Source organism: Semicossyphus pulcher, unplaced genomic scaffold, assembly GCF_022749685.1.
Source record: "Semicossyphus pulcher isolate SPU_LCO1_2020_fin unplaced genomic scaffold, fSemPul1.0.p SCAF_10, whole genome shotgun sequence".
Taxonomy (NCBI): domain Eukaryota; kingdom Metazoa; phylum Chordata; class Actinopteri; order Labriformes; family Labridae; genus Semicossyphus; species Semicossyphus pulcher.
Genome location: NW_027211604.1, coordinates 11,355,015 through 11,372,032, shown reverse-complemented (window position 1 = coordinate 11,372,032; position 17,018 = coordinate 11,355,015). Strand labels below are relative to the sequence as shown.

General features: G+C 43.0%; 1 protein-coding gene across 3 annotated transcripts; it reads left to right on the top strand.

Moving 5' to 3' along the window:
- The first annotated feature begins 414 nt into the window (after positions 1-414).
- phldb2a (pleckstrin homology-like domain, family B, member 2a) lies at positions 415-17,016 on the top strand. Of its 3 annotated transcripts, XM_069676743.1 has the most exons (18): positions 415-521; positions 1,169-1,194; positions 2,633-2,743; positions 4,354-5,306; positions 5,417-5,752; positions 9,563-9,697; positions 9,920-10,057; positions 11,021-11,167; positions 12,275-12,385; positions 12,463-12,552; positions 12,696-12,836; positions 13,235-13,334; positions 13,706-13,904; positions 14,237-14,327; positions 14,414-14,560; positions 14,662-14,881; positions 15,018-15,103; positions 15,261-17,016. In XM_069676743.1, the coding sequence occupies exons 3-18, from the start codon at positions 2,689-2,691 to the stop codon at positions 15,399-15,401; spliced, it is 3,090 nt and encodes a 1,029-aa protein (XP_069532844.1). In that variant the 5' UTR covers positions 415-521; positions 1,169-1,194; positions 2,633-2,688; the 3' UTR covers positions 15,402-17,016. The 3 variants fall into 3 exon arrangements, with proteins under 3 accessions (XP_069532844.1, XP_069532853.1, XP_069532836.1); XM_069676752.1 differs by lacking the exon at positions 1,169-1,194 and having other exon boundaries at positions 13,709-13,904; XM_069676735.1 differs by lacking the exon at positions 1,169-1,194.
- Positions 17,017-17,018: the final 2 nt, after the last annotated feature.

Here is a 17,018-nt window from a genome sequence, read left to right as displayed (position 1 = left end):
GAAGGTTAGAGTGTCATATGACTTGTACAGATTTGCAGTTACTCCAGGGTCTCCGTGCTGGAATATGATATCATGATTACATGATAGTGTATTGATCACCATGAGGTCAAAGGTCAGAATCAGCTACAGCAAAAACAAGTCTCTTGCGTTTGAGGAGACGAAACATATCGATTCCTATAAACACATTTGATTTAAAATATAGCGTCATAAAATCTCTGTCTCTCTTTTCTCCTGGCTTTTTTTTCTATGATTAAACGCATTTCTCTGTCTTACCAGAGAGGGGCACCAACCGCGCCTGCAGCTGGAAAGTAAACACTCCCCCCTCTCTCTCTCTCCCTCCTGGGAAGAAAGTTGAGGTGGGAGGGGAGACAAGGGGAGAAGGGTCTCCCGTCTGATCCTTTGTCATGGGAAGACTTTACTCTGCTTTTTCTTACAGAGGGAGAAAGAGGACTTCAGCTTCAGCATTAACAGACACGCTACAAAACTCGGGAGCAACTATGTGAATGAGACAGACAACTAACGTAAGTTGTTTAATTTTAACGCAAAAGTCGATTCAGTAAGCTTTTAAATGCTGAAGTACTGATTAGTACAAACAGTGATGCTCTGGGGATATCGCGCGACCTTATTCTGCCTAATTAGCACAGCGCTACGTCAGACTTTACGTTAAAGTTAAGGTTGAATTAGCACGTTATGAAATCACATATTAGCTAAACTGCATTCATTTGTGTTGATATATGTAGACCTACTATCATGCTGAATGCATAAAAATGCAAGAAAAAGCAGTGATTTTTTGTAACTGAGGTAAATTGTTAATGTTTCAAACTGTTGCACAAGAAATGTGCAAAAGGTGAACTTCCTTCGTTTTCAGTTTTCGATAGTTCTCTGGGTTTTTGGTGGTTCACTCTAAGTGTGTATCTTAACATAGCTGGAAAATGGCACAACCATTAATACAAAGACAGGCTGATGACAGCCAACATTAAGACTTCAAACTGCTGACTTCATCTTTATGTGTGTGTTTATGGGACAGTATGCGAGCCTGTCGGATCAGAGTAATGACTTCAGAGCTGAACAAATGAGTTGATGAGTCAAAAGCATTTCACATGTTTTGTCCCTTTCCTTTTATGTCATTGTAACCTGAGTACTGGGTGTTGGGTCAAATTAACTACAGACTCCATGGACTGGAAATTAGAGCAGGTATACGTCACCATTTTCTGAAACTTTTTGACCAAATGTTTTGTAAAGTAAAACGAAGATTAATCAAAGTGAAAATAATCATTCGTTGTTGGTCTGATTGATTTTAAAGCAAATTTCCTTTTTCACCTCTGAAATATTGTGTCTGTCTAGAAAGACTCAAGGTTACAGCGGTTTCAGCCTTTCACAACCAGAAAGTATTTATCTTGAGAGCATTTTATCCGTGTCCACTCCTCCAGCTGTTTACATCTCTCTGTGTTTATGATCCTGCCGGCCTGTAGTCTGGCTGATGCAGTAAAATCTCTCTCTCCTGACATGGGGCTGTGGGTTTTTTCCCCCTTTTTTCAGGAGGTCTGGAGAATGAACTCATGCTGATTGATTGTGTGACTGTGTAAAAGGATACCTTACTTCCTGTAGGCCCTCTCTCTCTCTCCAGACAGCAGGACGAGGAAATCTTGGATCAGGCATCTCTGTCTCTTTCTCTGCTGTGCGTGTGTGTATTAGTGTGTGTGTGCTGTCTGTGGATTCAGGAAACAGCATCGTCTGACTTTAAAATCCCTCAATGGAACCAATAATATTCTCACTCAATGTGGTCCTTCTGAGATATGACCTGGAGAGTGAGGACATGAAGATGTGTTTTTCAGTGATATTCCATCTATCTGTCTTTTTTCTAAGGGGAGAGAGTGAGACTTTTATTCTTGTGCTGAATGATGCTCATCATTTACATTTAAAAGTCATTTATAATAGCATGAGATGGTGAAAGGAGGCAACAGTTAAGATTGTAAAGCTACAACGCGCTAAAGTCTTTTCTCATTGAAGTGAAAAATGTGTAGTTTCTGAAATATTGATACAGTGCTATTTGGAAATGATGGACTAATGATTTAAGCACGAGCTGTAGGAAACCATGGATCCTCAAGTGATCCCCGTCCAGTCTGGACCTTTAACTTTGGCCGCTGTCTCACTGAGTCTGGCTCTCTGAGGGAATACTTTCAAGAACCGGTCATGAGCTCGGGGGCTAAAAGATCAAGTGCAGCTTTTTGGGACTCAGCTTTTATTGGTAACACTGACTGAGCCAGGCATGAAACTTTCCTCCAGATCTGTTTTCCTACTTAGTCCTAAGAAATGTTCTTTTTTTTTTTCTCTTTCCATTTAAAAATGCACATCTGAAATGTCTGCTTGAATCGAGGTATTGTTGCAGAGTTTTAAGAGCGACCGCAAGGCATGCATTCGACTTCCTGTGATGTTCTTAAAATCTTTTGTTTCGAGGCTGGAAATGGGACTGTGATTGAATTATACTGCAGGATGTTATGAGGGAAAGTTGAACTGATTTGTACCGATATGTATTACAAATGGTGAGATTAGGATAAATCAGATAATAATAATAACAGTAAGATGTATGAGGTACAATATTAAAGAGTTTCTCATGATCTCTTCCTCTCAGGGAACAAAGTACAAAGGGCCCAGCTGAATCCTGCTTCCCCCGTCTGAATCAGTGTGATGAACAGCATGCTGCCTCAAAGGAGTTCTGTCGCCACACTGGGCTACGGCTCAGGTAAGACATCACTCTTTTTATATTTAGAGGCATCCTTGAGACTATCACTTAAAATGGGTCATTCAGGTACGAATCTAACTGTAAACTAAAGTTAACTTCCTCTTTTTTCTATCAGTCCATGTTCAAGTCTTGAAGGGCTTCTAGGGTTTAGACAAACTAGCCTTTTGGAATAGGCTTAAGTTCTATCTTTTAGATGTTTGCATAATAAGGTTGAGAATTAGCCTAAACAAGAGTACAGTCACATTCAAGCTATTTTTAAAAGGGAGGACGATACCAGTTTTAAATCGTCCCACATTTAAATGTCAACCATGACCTTAAGTAAAGGGGACACACAGTGCTTTTTCTTATATTCTGGTGTGCAAAATAATTTCACCATGTTGGATATTCACATTAAACATAGCTCACGTTTTGAATAATGAGTTATTCTAAGCCAAAATCAAACTACACTGTATGTGGAAAATAGTTGGATGAGTAGTCTATGACGTTTAAAGCTCCTGTGAGGAGTTTTTCACTGGCTATGAAACAGACTGAAATTAATTCTGATTTCTCCTGAAAGCAGAAGTTTCTGATTCAGTTGGAAGTTTAGCATCTCTTCCATACATACAATTATTGACAGGGGCGTACGGATTGTGATTTAAAGATTAAATCCACTATAATGTCACACATTGTGCAGGTAATGAACGTTATATTTAACAATCAGAGACGTCCTGCTGAAATCTTTGTTGCTGCAGATGTGCATGCTGTCCGCTCCCATGCTCCCGATCAGATTCAGGTTCAAACATCTACGGATGTATTTTACACGATGCCTTTTTCCAATCAAGAAAGAGAAATTATGTTACTTAGCTGTTATTACCTCACAGTTTTCTTGCGGAAACATTAAGAAGTGGAAGCGATGCTCTCAGGCTTTCGGAACGTCGGCTAATCAAAAAAAAAGTGGGCTTTAAGTGGGGAGCTTTAAAGAAACAGGCTTGTTTCAGACAAAGGATGAACTAAGGAGCTGCATTAGAGGCCAGTATAAGATCATTTATTTCATTTAAGTTGCGTAAAGCTGCTCTAATCGAGTCCTAGAAAAAAGATATAGATCAGGGAAATTAGCAGAATTGGTCCCCTTTAATGATCCAAGTTTTTTTGTCATATTAAAGAATGAATTTAAATCCCAGTGTGAAGTAGTTCTCATGGCAAAGAAGACATTCTTTTAACATCACATAATCTCTGTAATTATGCGTTTATTCACCGTCCAGCCACCCGTGACTCAGGGCACCGTCCTCACACTGCTTGCTAAGACGTATGGGTCGTAGTGGAAGGTGTCCTCTGGGTTTTTTCTTGCAGTCGAGACTATGATGCATTCTGGCTTGTCTTGGTCCACCAGCATTCTTCCATTTTTAGAAGAAGCTTAACCACCGATTGAGCCAATGTTTGTGTTGGGCTCAGAAGCGTATGAGCGTACATTCTTCACTGGTTTCCCCCCCCTTACTCAGCACACGTGTGATAGCACTCCTGTTAGCTGATCTGGTGCTTATTAAAGCAGTTACTTTAAACCTGACACTATTACAGAGTCCAAAAGAGACAGGATTTCATGCTCTGCCAACTTTTCTCTTTTTATGCATCAGACTGTGTGAAGATCGAGCACAGCAGCAGTGGCTCAGTGGGTGGGACGCTGCTGAGGGGCTCCCGCTCTAAGGCAGAGCTGCAGGAGCTGATGGAGACGCTGCAGCGCAGGAAGAGCGCTCTGGAGGCCAGTTTGAGGGCAGCTGAGTGCAGCCGAAAGTACCTCAACGTGCCTTCAGCTGTAGGATCCCAGACCACCAGGCCTCTGTCTATCCTCAGCAACACCGAAAGACCCCCGTCTGCCTCCAGAACTTTCTCCTACATGAACAGCAGCAGCGTGCCTCCATCGCCTCGCCAGGGTGAACGACAGCTGAGTCCTAACGGCTTGCATCGCCACTCGCACTCTCGCCACCAGTCACAAGACAGTCTACTTACAGCTGATGGAGGCTCTCTGCTCTCCTATGGGCCGCCCATACCTCGCTCTCCCAGGGTGAAAAGTGGAGCAGCCAGCGTGCCGTCCAGCCCTCGCATGGGCCGCAGGCTGTACGCTCAGGGCAAAGCTGGAGACTCACGGCAGAGGAAATACTCCACCGGCTCCCTCAACAGCCTGGGGATGCACAGCCGCTCTCTGCCACGGCTTCACAATGCAGCGGACCCCCCTGCTCTGTCGCTACCATCACGCCACTCAGTAGGCTCCCACAGAGGAGTGGGCTCAGCGGGGGCTCGGCGCAGTCTTTCCTCACTGGAGCAGCCGCCTGACGTGACAGTACCAGCCAGCATGCCCAGCACTCCCAGGAGGGCCAGCCTGGCCTCTCTGAGCTCTCTGGGTGTAGACATGGATGGCACAGGTTTTGACCTGAGCTTCGGAGAGAGGAGGTTGTCCTTTGGGAAAGGTGGGCTGAGTGCAGGACAGAGGGTGGGCAGCATCAGCTCATTGAATGGCAAAGAGGAGCTGAGAGACTATCACCAGCACCAGAGGGATGAGCGACTCAGGGAGCAGAAAGTGCAGAGATTGGTGAGTTTCTTTTGAATTATTCATCCGCTTCTGTACAACTTTAACAACTCCTTAACACCTTGTTTGAAAATCTGACAGTTAACATTATGAAATATGGATCATATCTACAGGAGTGCCAGCGTCTAGAGACCATCTTAAACCTGTGCACGGGGTTGGGTCAGGTGGAGAGAGAGCCAGCCGGCTCAGCTGTCACGGACCTGCAGAAGATCAATAAAGAGTTGGAGAAGCTGCAGGTGTCAGACGATGAGTCAGTGTTTTCTGATTCTCCCAGCAGCACCGCTCCAGACTCTTGTTTTGGGGCCAAAGCCAGCAGAGACTTCCAGCTGTCTGAGGAGCAGCAGGTCAGCCAGCGTCAGCAGAGCGGATACAGAGAGGCCAGGTCCCACTCACCTGCTGTCAGCATGAACAGCAGTGCCCCCTCGCCCTCCACCCACCACAGAGCCAAAGTAAGTTAAACCAAATTCATGTTTACTGACAGATTGTCATGAATATCAGGTCAGGAGGGTGAAATTGAATATTGACAAATGTAAAGGAAGCAGGAATTAAATCAAATCCTGACCTGAAAAAAAGTCTAAAACTCAGTTGCTGTAAGGATTTGGTGAAGGATGTGTCATTGAATCATTAGAGGAACAATCCTGAATTTGCCCAAAGCCTTAAATTCTCCTCAAAGTGCTTTACAGCTGGACAAAACAAAAAAGGAGAAACCTACATGTAGTTCTGCAGTTGTGATTCAATTTATTGTAAAGTTAATTAACTCCAGGGAGCATTAACTACAGAAGGCAACTGTCATTCTACTATCATTTGGTTGGTTAGTATCTCAATCCTGAATACAGATATGCTCAAGAGTAAAGTTAGCCTAGCTGCAGGCGACCAAAAACACCTCTAGGACACTAAAAAATGTGTAGTACTGTAACACCACAGCTTATATTGAATTATTTGTTGTGGATAAAATTGTGTTTAACAGAATTGAGCTGCATTAATTAGTTTTCTGGGTGATAACATGAAGATAAGCTATCAAGCTATTAAGCTAACAAACCCTCAGTGCTGACCTACTCGCTAACCTATTAGCAAACACTTGAGTTTCAAATGTAGCTTCAATATTAATTCTACTTTTTATGGCTGCTTGTGCCTCAAAAACGTTTAATAACAAATATCTGAGTATTTAGCTACTATATGCAGTAATATGTTTAGTGAAGTATACAATTTAACAGAGCCCTTTTTTGGCTGAAAACAATAAGCTAAAAAATGCTAACAAGCTACACAGAGCTACACATTAGCTCCTACTCTGTAGATATTTTACTGCAAGTGGCACCTTTTACATTACTGGTATTTTATGACGCCAGTAATGTTGTCTCTATAACAGCTTTAATAGCTGCTTCAGTTTCAGGATCAGATTATTGTTCATGTTGACTCACAGTAACTTGGTCATAATGTAGTGAGACTCTTGAGATGAACACAGCCAATGTTACTGTTATTGGTAACATCTGTTCTTTTCCTACTATGACAAGTCAGTATGTCTGCTGTCCAAAAGGCCTGGTAATACTTACCCATTTTAACGTGTCTAGCTCTTAGACTGTACATAAGAAGTCATCTGCCATCTTGCGATGGTGGCATCATTTGGAGCCAGAGTCTACGCAGTAGAGATCGGCGGGTGACGCCGCCGTAGCCACTTCCGCTAAACAAAACACACACTTACTGAAAAAAAACAGCAAAGATCCGCCGACTTATTTAACAGCAGAACAGCTTCTTGTGTTGGTCTGAAGCAGACGTTCACAGATATGTAACCTTCAACGACTGCAGTGATCGTTTTAGTTACGTCTCCTCTCTCTGTTCCTCCTCCACTCTGCTTATCAGGAACAGATCGGCTGCAGGAGCTGTATTTGTCAACAGAGCTGTCAATCATCGTTTTGACAGCATCAAATTACTAATTAAAAGTAAACTTGTCAGAAAAATGAACACTTGGACATAAATCAGCATGATAAGAACTAACTATAATGACAGAAACCATGTTTGAGAAAAATGTATTTGACGTGTATTTTGATTTTATAGTTTGACTCATGTCCCATCTGTTAACATGGAGGAGGCGGGCTTTATGACCTATACTGCAGCCAGTCAGCAGGGGGCGATAGAGATGATTTGGCTTCACTTTTAGGGAGCTGTCATGTTGTCCACCTTTTTATACAGTCTATGGGTGAAACCTATGGCGCTGCCTCCTGCTGGTCATGAGAAACAATGCAGGTTTAAAGCACTTCTGGACAGGCTTAACTCACCCCTCATATATACAGTCTGGCTCGGCTGTAGAACATAAAGGTGCTGACAAGGCTGTATCATCTGGACTGAATGCTTTTGATAAAGAAGGAAACAACAGTCCTTTTCACCGCCTCGCAGCTTCTTTCTGCTTCAGCTTGATTGTTTCAGTGTGTAAAGGGAGGACTGAGCTGCGACACTAATGGGACACACCCCTCCTGTGGAATGCAGTTTATCAGACTGCTGATAGCTTGTTGATCTTTGTTTGTTTACCTGATGTGATATCAGGTTAAACGCTTTCCACTTCCAGGTTACTTTGTATTTCCCTTTATTATTATAAAATCAAGTGCCGATAACAAATTCCAGACCGAATGAGTCAGTGTGTGCGTGTGTGTGTGTGTGTGTGTGTGTGTGTGTGTGTGTGTGTGTGTGAGCTATTGGAGAAATGTTTATAAAATTATGTTCAAGTCATCTGATATTTTCCTAATCTTATATCGATGCCTTTTATGTGTTTTATATCATATTTTTAGCAACAGCCAGAGGGATTGAAGAGGTTAAAGTGGTCAGAAGAACTTAATCATGATATAAACAACGAAAATTCAATTTGGTTTCAGCTGGATTTGTCTGGCTGAATATTGTGTGGCTTGAATCTCTCTCAGACTCTGAGTCACACGCTGACAGCACATCGATGGCGTGGTGATTGCATACAGTGTGTTTTCTACAGTATTATTCAACACGCATAAACATCCGACATAGATTCAGTCAAATCATTGGGCTTTTAGTCAGACGTACACTGAGTGCCTGCAGTTTGTACATTTCCTGTTTATGTGGGTTGTTCAGACGCATAAACAGGGGATTCAGCGTTGCACAAGACCCCACTCACAGCTTTGATGGTCCTTTAATTCATCTCATCTTTTCTCTCATCAGATTTTTCAATGTGTCGCAGTTAAAAGCACGTAAATTATACATCAAACGAGTCAAACACTGCGATATGATCCTCCTCTGCTGTCTCATTCCAGAGTCCCACTGTCTCTGTAAAAGCTTTTTTCCACTCCCGAGCGACCTCGTGGTGTGTCTGGTTTTAATGAAGGAGTCCTCGTTTTGTTTCAGCACTCAGCCATTCAAACTCTTAAAGGATGGGGGGGAACAGGAAATGACTTTATCCCAGGGAGAATTAGTGTGTGTGTGTGCAGTGTGCGCTGGTTCTGTGCGAGTGGAAGAATGCGTGTGTGTACGAGAGGCATGCGTTTTTCCAGATGTTTTGAACTTTACACCGAGGTTGAAACGATGGAGAAGACCTTGTGAAAGGGAAAATGTAGTTAACACATCAACACAGGTAATTAACCAATGTTTATAATGTGACAGACACAATTTAAAACGCCCGCGGAGTTTATAAAAAAAAATAGCTTTCCGACTGAGGCCATCATTTCTGCAATGTGTCAATTGTGACAGCAGTTTACACACTCTAAATACGTCTCCTCCATCTCCTGCATTCCTCACAGCGGTGCATGCAGCCAGGGAAACTATAAATCCTCGAGCTGCTGGCCACAAAAACAAGCTCCTAAAAGGAAGACTATCGTCTAATACAGGATCTCTAAACTGCACCCACGTATGAATGAGCATGAATGGACGTTTGTAGTTTAAAAGACGAGGGAGGACTTTGGCAGCGGAGTGCACTGATACAGATTTCCATTACACAGAGGGGAAAAGAATCCTGTTGTCAGCGATCCAGCTTCGGAGGATACAAAACAGCAGCTGCTGTCATCAAATTCAGAAAAAGTGATCTACTGGCTGGCAAATTACTCTTACAACTTACTGTACGCATGGAAAAAATTAGTTCCCCGTGTTATATAAACTCTCTGATCGAAAATGCAATCACCAAAGAGAGTCTGCTGCCAGTAAACTTCACGATGGAGACTTTAATGTGCAGCAGGTTTGTGCGTTTCTTTAACTGATGTAAAGTCTCCTGTAGAGCCGAGCATTTATTTGCATTCCTGATGTCACTGCAGGCTTTGGAGAGCGCGCAGCTGAAGCAGGAAGTAACGCATATAGAAGAGGAGAGGATCCAAGTTCTAAACAACATAGAGGAGCTGGAGCAGAAGATCAAAGACCTGGACAACCAGATGGAGGAGTCGGTCCGAGAGGTACACAGCGCATCACAGCACAGTGCAGAATATATACACAACTGGCACCAGAGCAGCTTGACGGTGTTTGTTCTGATCTCTCCTTTAAGATAAACTAATCAGTCCTAGATGTTTGTGCCTGTAGTGATTCTGCTCAATTTATCTGCTTCATTAAGGTCTATTTTATGTGTACAATACATTTCTACGGAGGGTTATTTTACTCTGAGTTGCTGTTTCCTGCAGATGGAGGTGGAGCTAGCTCTGCTGGAGGGGGAGCAGGAGTCTGAGGTGTCCCAGCTGCAGAGGGAAAAGCAGCTTCTGGACCAACTTAAGGAAAAGATTCACAGTAGTGAGAAGACGAGCCACACAGAGAAGTCGCAGGTAAGATAGGATCAAATGGTGAAGGCTTTTGTAGACAGACGTATTCACCTTAACTACTTTGCCCTTTATTAGAAAGTTGGCACTCAGTGGCCGGAGACTAATAATCATTTATCAAGAGTTACTGCATTGACACGGCTCAAGTGGTTCGGTTTAGTCCAACCACAGCTTCCTCTGAAATGGATTCAGTTACATCTCCTTTAAAGCCAAATATACAAATCTTGTTTCCAAGAGGAAATGCTTTCAACCCCAGACTAAGGGGGTCATCACAAATTGGATCTGACGAGAAGCCTCTAAAACACCCTGCGTCCCTGCGTCCAAATATGCAACAGAAAGCTAAAAGCTGAAATGTAAAGACATGTCTGACTGACCTGTTAGCTGATCTCTGTGTCAGAATTCCTGTGATAAACCACTTGGCCGAGCACGTAAACCAACTGCACTGGATACTACACGACAGCTTGTTCTGTCTTCTCCAAATTAGCTCGTGTTCACCTTGAGCCCACAAGAAACACCTTAGTTCTCATTATTCACCTGTACAGTCTGTTTTTATCCTTCTTGACCTTGTTCTCTGTAATCCTGGATCTCTTGCTTTACTTCCTGTCTCACATTTACAACTTCTGTCTCTCTCCTGGTGTCCTTTAGACCCGTATGTGGGAAGGGGCCCAAATAGTTAACATGTGTGAAAACAATCTGACTCCAATTTAGTGGAAAAGTAAAATCACCTGAAACCTGACATCAGTTGGAAGGACATGAAATGTAACACTTATTACATCACTAAAGCATTCATATTTTATAAGGCAGATGGCCGGTTAAACGCTTCAATCTGAAATGTTTCTAAGCATTCAATACAGTTTTAATTAATTGATTCGTCTTTTTAAAGTCATAGCTCATCCCTGCATCCAATTCATAAACAGTGTATTCTCATATATTTCCAGCTCATCATTTTGTGTCTGTGCTGTGTCTCAGGAGGCCGGGGAACAGACCAAGAGTCTGGAGGATTTAGAGTTTCAGAAGCTGGAGAGAGAAATTAATCAGGGGGAGGAAAAAGAGAACCAGAGCCAAGAGCTGCTGCGAGAGATCGCCGAGTGTCAGCGTCTCTCCGTCACACGCAAGGTGGGCAGCCAGTGAGGTTTTGTGTGTATGTGTGCATGCAGCCTGTCGTGCATGTTAGACACTGCTGTTAATGCTGGCACCGCATCACTTAAAAATGTCTTATTTTCAGCCAGAAATATCGACAGTATAATTATTACTGTGGAATTTTTTATGGCATTATAACAAAACCATCTAAAAGTTACCTAATTTGGGGCGCTGGTTTAGCTCAGTCAGTAGAGCAGGCGCCCCGTACAGCCCTCGACGAAGCAGCCACAGGCTTGACTCCCGCCCCCAGCCCCTCGCTGCATGTCAGTCCCCACTTTGAAATGAAATTGTAACATTGTAACTCTCTTCTCCCCATATTTCCTGTCTCTCTTGAGCTGTCCTATATAATTAAGGCAAAAACATTCTTGACAAGATCTGAAGGGTGCTTTTCAGTTCATTTTTATTTATTAAGGTGACCTTAATCTGTGCAGTTATTTATGGTCTTGGCCTTTCTTCTCTTTATTGAGAGATAGACAGGGGACAGTGTTGGAAACAGGTAGCAGAGAGTGGGGATAACATGAAGCAAAGGGCCGAGGGTGGGAGTTGAGGAACCCGAGGCCGCCGCATCGAGGACTGTGGCCTCTGTATGTGGGACGCACGATTTAACCGCTGAGCTAAACCGGCGCCCCGATCTGTCCGATTGTTTGACATAAAACATAGCGGTGATCATTTTAGAATTCCTTTTCTGGCTTTTTTCAGTCACTACATTGTGGTCTGTTGTCATTAATCTTACTACAGGTTGTGCATGAAAATAAGGCTGCAAAATTGTGCGATTTGCAGCACAAAGCATGAACTAATTACAAGAAACAACAATACCAACAATGGTAAGCATGAAAAAATATTTGCATACTAATAGAGACAAAGATAATTTATGTATTTTTTGATTGAGGGCAGAGAGAGGCTGAGGGTGTTAGATTAATGTGTGAAGAATGAAAAACACCCAAAATAAGAATTTGCTTTTGTTCACTCTGCTGCTGCTTCGTAATAAAACACCACTGCAATATCTGCTAATGTGACTCTACTGCTTTGCTTCATATGATGTTTTGGGATTGTAAGCAGTGAAATTGTTTCTTATCCTCTCAGGAAAGGCTCATGACGCTGAAGAAACAGTCGTCACAGATCACCTTACAGGCTCAGCAGGAGAGAGAGAATTTCCAGAGAGAGAAAAACAATTTGCTCGTCATGCTTCAGAAGGTAAGGAAGCTCTTTGCACGCTGATGTTGTAAATATTTAATTGTATTTACTTCATGATCCCGTCCTGATGCGTGCAGGAGAGAGAGAAACTGGCGTCATTGGAAGGAAAGTATGCAGAGTTGTCTGAGGGGCAGAGCTTCACTAACAACCCTGCAGCCATCACAGAGGTAGTTAAAATCATTACAATACTTTATTTTTCCAGAGTTCTCCCGTGTCTTTAAACACGGCATCACACACAGTGAAAGACTAATGACTGTGTTATCCCGTTCTTTCATCTTGATTCCTCTGATTTCTGTGGCCGCCGCTGCAGCACTTGCAGTCTTTGAAAGAAAGAAGAAGAAGCGGCAGCAAAGAAAACTCTTCCCTCCAAAGTGACGGCCTGTCTCATAAGAGGAGCCAGCAACTCCTCAACTCTTATGGCAGATCCCTGGGACGCACGCTGCCTCCCAAGGTCATTACATTTTAATCTTAGCAGACATTAAACGTTTGATATAGTGGGATCAAACTAGGAGAAAAGGGTGCTTCTAATCAGCTCTGACTGATCTCTCAAGAACCATTAGTATTTGTTCTGCAGTACAGGCTTTACTCCAAGATGAACCCCGATTTTAAAAGCTTGAAAAGTTTAAAGAAAGCATTACCACATCTGTTTAAAAATGCCAGAATTGGACTGTAAACAGGGGATTTCACTGCCCTCATTACTTCTATCTAGAACTTTCTGTCCCCAGAGAACGATCCACCCAGACAGGAATGCTCAGTTTCAGCCTGACTCAGTGCTTAGCCTGTGAGAGAAGTTTTGTAGCTGTGTGAAGGTTGTCCTGAACATTACGTGTGCTGCTGTCTCCTCCTCAGGCCCACCTGCCTCTGTCCCAGAGCTCCAGCTGTGGCAGCATGGTCCCACCAGGATTCAGCTTCTCCCCCCGGGACCTGAACGTCCGCCACCGGCCCAAGAGTGAGTCAGAGTGGCAGACTGTCGATTCGTGTCTGCGTCAAGCGTAGTGTACTGTGTGTGAATATCTTTAAACCTGAGGCTTATTGAAGTCAGAAAATGTGATGCAATAGTAAGTGGCACAAAACAGAGGGAGCCACGTTTAGTACAAATCTCACATCAAAGACTGAGACTACATTTTATTAGATAGGAATTTGTGATTTCCAGGCAACAAACATGTAACTTATAGACAGTTTTTTCATTGGTTATGACAGCTCTAAACTGTGCCTAATTCATGAGATATGTGTAATGAGGTTTCAAGAGGCCTGCTGGTGTATTAAGTCTTGTCATACTTTGTTTGAAAAGCATGTTACCGTAATATTCTCCTCTGTCAGCAGGCAACAGCCACGCACACATGAACGAAGACAGACAGAGGAGAAGCGATTTTTGCAGCAGGATGGTCTCCGAGCCAAACGTGTTCCTGGACTCCTTCACGTACCCGGACAACAGCCAGGCGTCGGACACCGTCAGCGTGGACAGCTCCGACAGCCTGGAGACCAGCTTCTCCGCCTGCTCCCCAGACAACATCTCCAGGTCAGAGAGGCACCACGACGCATGCAGATGAAAGACGGCTTTGAAAAGTCGAGATAGAGCAAAAGAAAGGGAGTGGTATTTTTAGCAAAGAATTGGGAGCATAAAGGCTGCGGAGGATGGAGATCAAGCAGACGGAGGAAATGCTTTTGGAATTTTAGGAGGCTGTGATGCTCTGTGTTTGTGTCAGATGACATATCCACATATCTAGCTTATATATTAATCCTTTTTAAGATTATTAAAGTGTTTTTAACCTTCATTTGTTTTGTTTTTGTTGATATATGAGCGTCTTCCCTTCATGTGTTTTGCAACTAATGTTTTTCCTTTCCTATCAGCGCCAGTATGTCCAATATGGTGAAGATCGAGGAGATGGAGCGTTTACTCCGAGAGGCCCAGGCAGAGAAGCAGAGGCTCCTCGAGCATCGGGTAATGTGCCAACCCTAACCGATGTGTGTATGGATGTTTGTGTGTTTAATGGTGCGTTTCATGTGGACTGTGTGGCATGTGTGCAGGAGCGTGAGATGGAGATGCGCAGGCAGGCTCTGGAGGAGGAGCGAAGAAGAAGAGAGGAGCTGGAGAAACGTCTGCAGGAGGAGACGAGCAGGAGACAGAGACTAGTGGAGAGGGAGGTGAAGCTCAGGGAGAAACAGAGATCACAGGTATTCAGACGAACTCATGACAAGGTGTAATCTGCTGGTAAATACTTCTTCAAACAAAGAAGAATATGGTGTTTACATCTGTTGTGTACTTTTTCCCACAGTCCCGGCTGCTGACTCGCTACCTCCCTGTAAGGAAAGACGACTTTGATCTTCACGGCCACATTGAGTCTGCGGGACACAACCCAGATGCCTGCTTCCATCTGGCCATCACTGATAAAACCTGTCGAGGATTCCTGGTCAAAATGGGCGGCAAGATCAAGACCTGGAAGAAACGCTGGTTTGTCTTTGACCAGAACCGCAGGACGCTCACCTACTACGCAGGTGTGTGTCTCTAGTCTTTCAGTTCTCTGTTGAAATGTGAGATAAAGTTTGCCCGGATTCTTTGGATGCTGAGAACGAGCTTTGATCACAGGGGCTGTCGCTGCATAAACAGTTCTGTTTGTACTCTCTGCTGCAGACAAACATGAGACCAAGATGAAAGGAGTCATTTACTTCCAAGCCATAGAGGAGGTGTACTACGACCATCTGAAGAATGCACACAAAGTAAGTCGCTTAATGTGCATGGAAGTGTGCATTTTTCACCGTCTACACATGCCCAGCTTTCTCTGAATACTGACATCTTTCTGTTTTCTCCCTCTCTTTTCTATCCTCTTCTTTTTACTTCACTCTTATCAAAATGACATTCACTTCCTCTCCCCAGAGCCCCAACCCCTCGCTGACCTTCAGTGTGAAGACCCACGATCGCGTGTACTACATGGTGGCTCCGTCTCCCGAGGCCATGCGTATCTGGATGGATGTCATGGTAACTGGTGCAGAGGGACACATGCATTTCATGGTGTAACTTAATCCAACAGATCACTAAATGTGTACGGTAAAATGTTGTGTCACATGAGGAGTTTCACGAATACCACGACTGCAAAAAGAGCTGTGTAGAGCTGAGACGGATGATCATCAGGTCAACAAATAATGAACTTGTTTACACTTGAGGTATTTGTAGCCTACGAGGACAACTCATGCTCAGACTTTATGATTTAATCAGGTATAGCAGAACATAAGAATCGATATACAAGTTGCATAATTAAGCTATTTTATACATTTTGTATTTGTTTATGTACCTTAAGCGGCTGAAGCATCTGAAAATCTTGCATCAATTTAGCTCCTGCAAACTTTCTCCTTCCTCGTGAAAATCAGGGAAGCTTCTAACTCGTCAGCGTCTGCTGCACGTCTAACCTGCGGTACGCTCAGACGCCGGTCTGTCAACTCTGGTTTTCCTTTTTTTCCCTCATCTCTACCTCTGGTTTTCTTGATCCCCTCTGTATTTGTGTTTGCAAAAATGCACATTTTTATTTGGATTATGTCTACATTGTCACTTATATTCAATATAAAAGAAGGTGTGTATTATGTTACATTTATAACTCACGCATTTTGACTGCTGCTGCTTGGCTGTCGGCACAAGCTGGTCTTGTCTTCTTATTTAGAGCAGGCCTGAATGTCCACCATCAGTATTCCTTCAAATCAGACACATCTCTGTTTGCATTTGTTTTATTCCACTGAGTCTAAAATGTAGCTTTTCTTCACAAACTTAATCAATGAAGGAGAGGTGGTTATAGGCACTTTTTATATATATTATTGTGATTATATGTCTGATATGATCGTTGGCTGATATTCTACTTATAATAGTCGAAATTATGCCCAAATAACAGTGGTACTGTGTTGCACTCATAGCACTGTTCAGCTAGCTCCCTCTGTCTACAGTGGAGGCTGCGGGCCTGATATGATGAAGCCATGTTGTGCAGCAGTGATGCTGCAAGTACTGCGTCACCCACATGTTCCTAAAGCATGTCGTTCTGTTTTTTCACCAGCAGAGGTCCTCAGTGCAGTGTTGTTGCACTGAAATGACGTAATGCTCTGAGTGGTTGGGCCATACTCACAGAAATAGAGCAGCATCACTGATCCAAATACGTATATGTGCATTTATAAGCACATGTATATTAAGATAATGATTTTGCTTTTCAGAAGCAAAACAGAAATCATCATCAGTGATTTTAATAATTCTTTATTAATGTGTTTTAAATCCACATATTTGTCTTTATATTCTTTGACTTTTAGCAACAAACTGATTGTATTGATTATTAATAATCACCAGCTGTGGGTTTGCAGAGTGCACTTTTGCAGAGTGCATGTGCAGCTGCAGAGCTGACGGTGTTACAGACGAGTTGGTGCCTGTGCTGGATGCTTCTCAGTGAACTCAAACATCCGTCATGTTAACATCTCATCCTTGAACTCTATGAGACACAAAGCTTTGAGACCAAACAATTTACCACATTTTTATATATTTTCTATTCATATTTTATATTTTGTGTACACGGCCTTTTAATCAAAATTATGCTACAGGTTTTTATAATTGTCATTTGTACTGTTACAATATGAATAAGAATAAATAATTTTGATTATGAGT

Bases quoted from the DNA above. Each gene is read 5' to 3' on its own strand.
- phldb2a (XM_069676735.1), top strand. From the start codon at position 2,689: ATGAACAGCATGCTGCCTCAAAGGAGTTCTGTCGCCACACTGGGCTAC. The intron at 5,753-9,562 runs GTAAGTTAAACC...ATGTCACTGCAG, and splicing joins CCACCCACCACAGAGCCAAA to GCTTTGGAGAGCGCGCAGCT. The intron at 13,905-14,236 runs GTCAGAGAGGCA...CTTTCCTATCAG, and splicing joins TCCCCAGACAACATCTCCAG to CGCCAGTATGTCCAATATGG.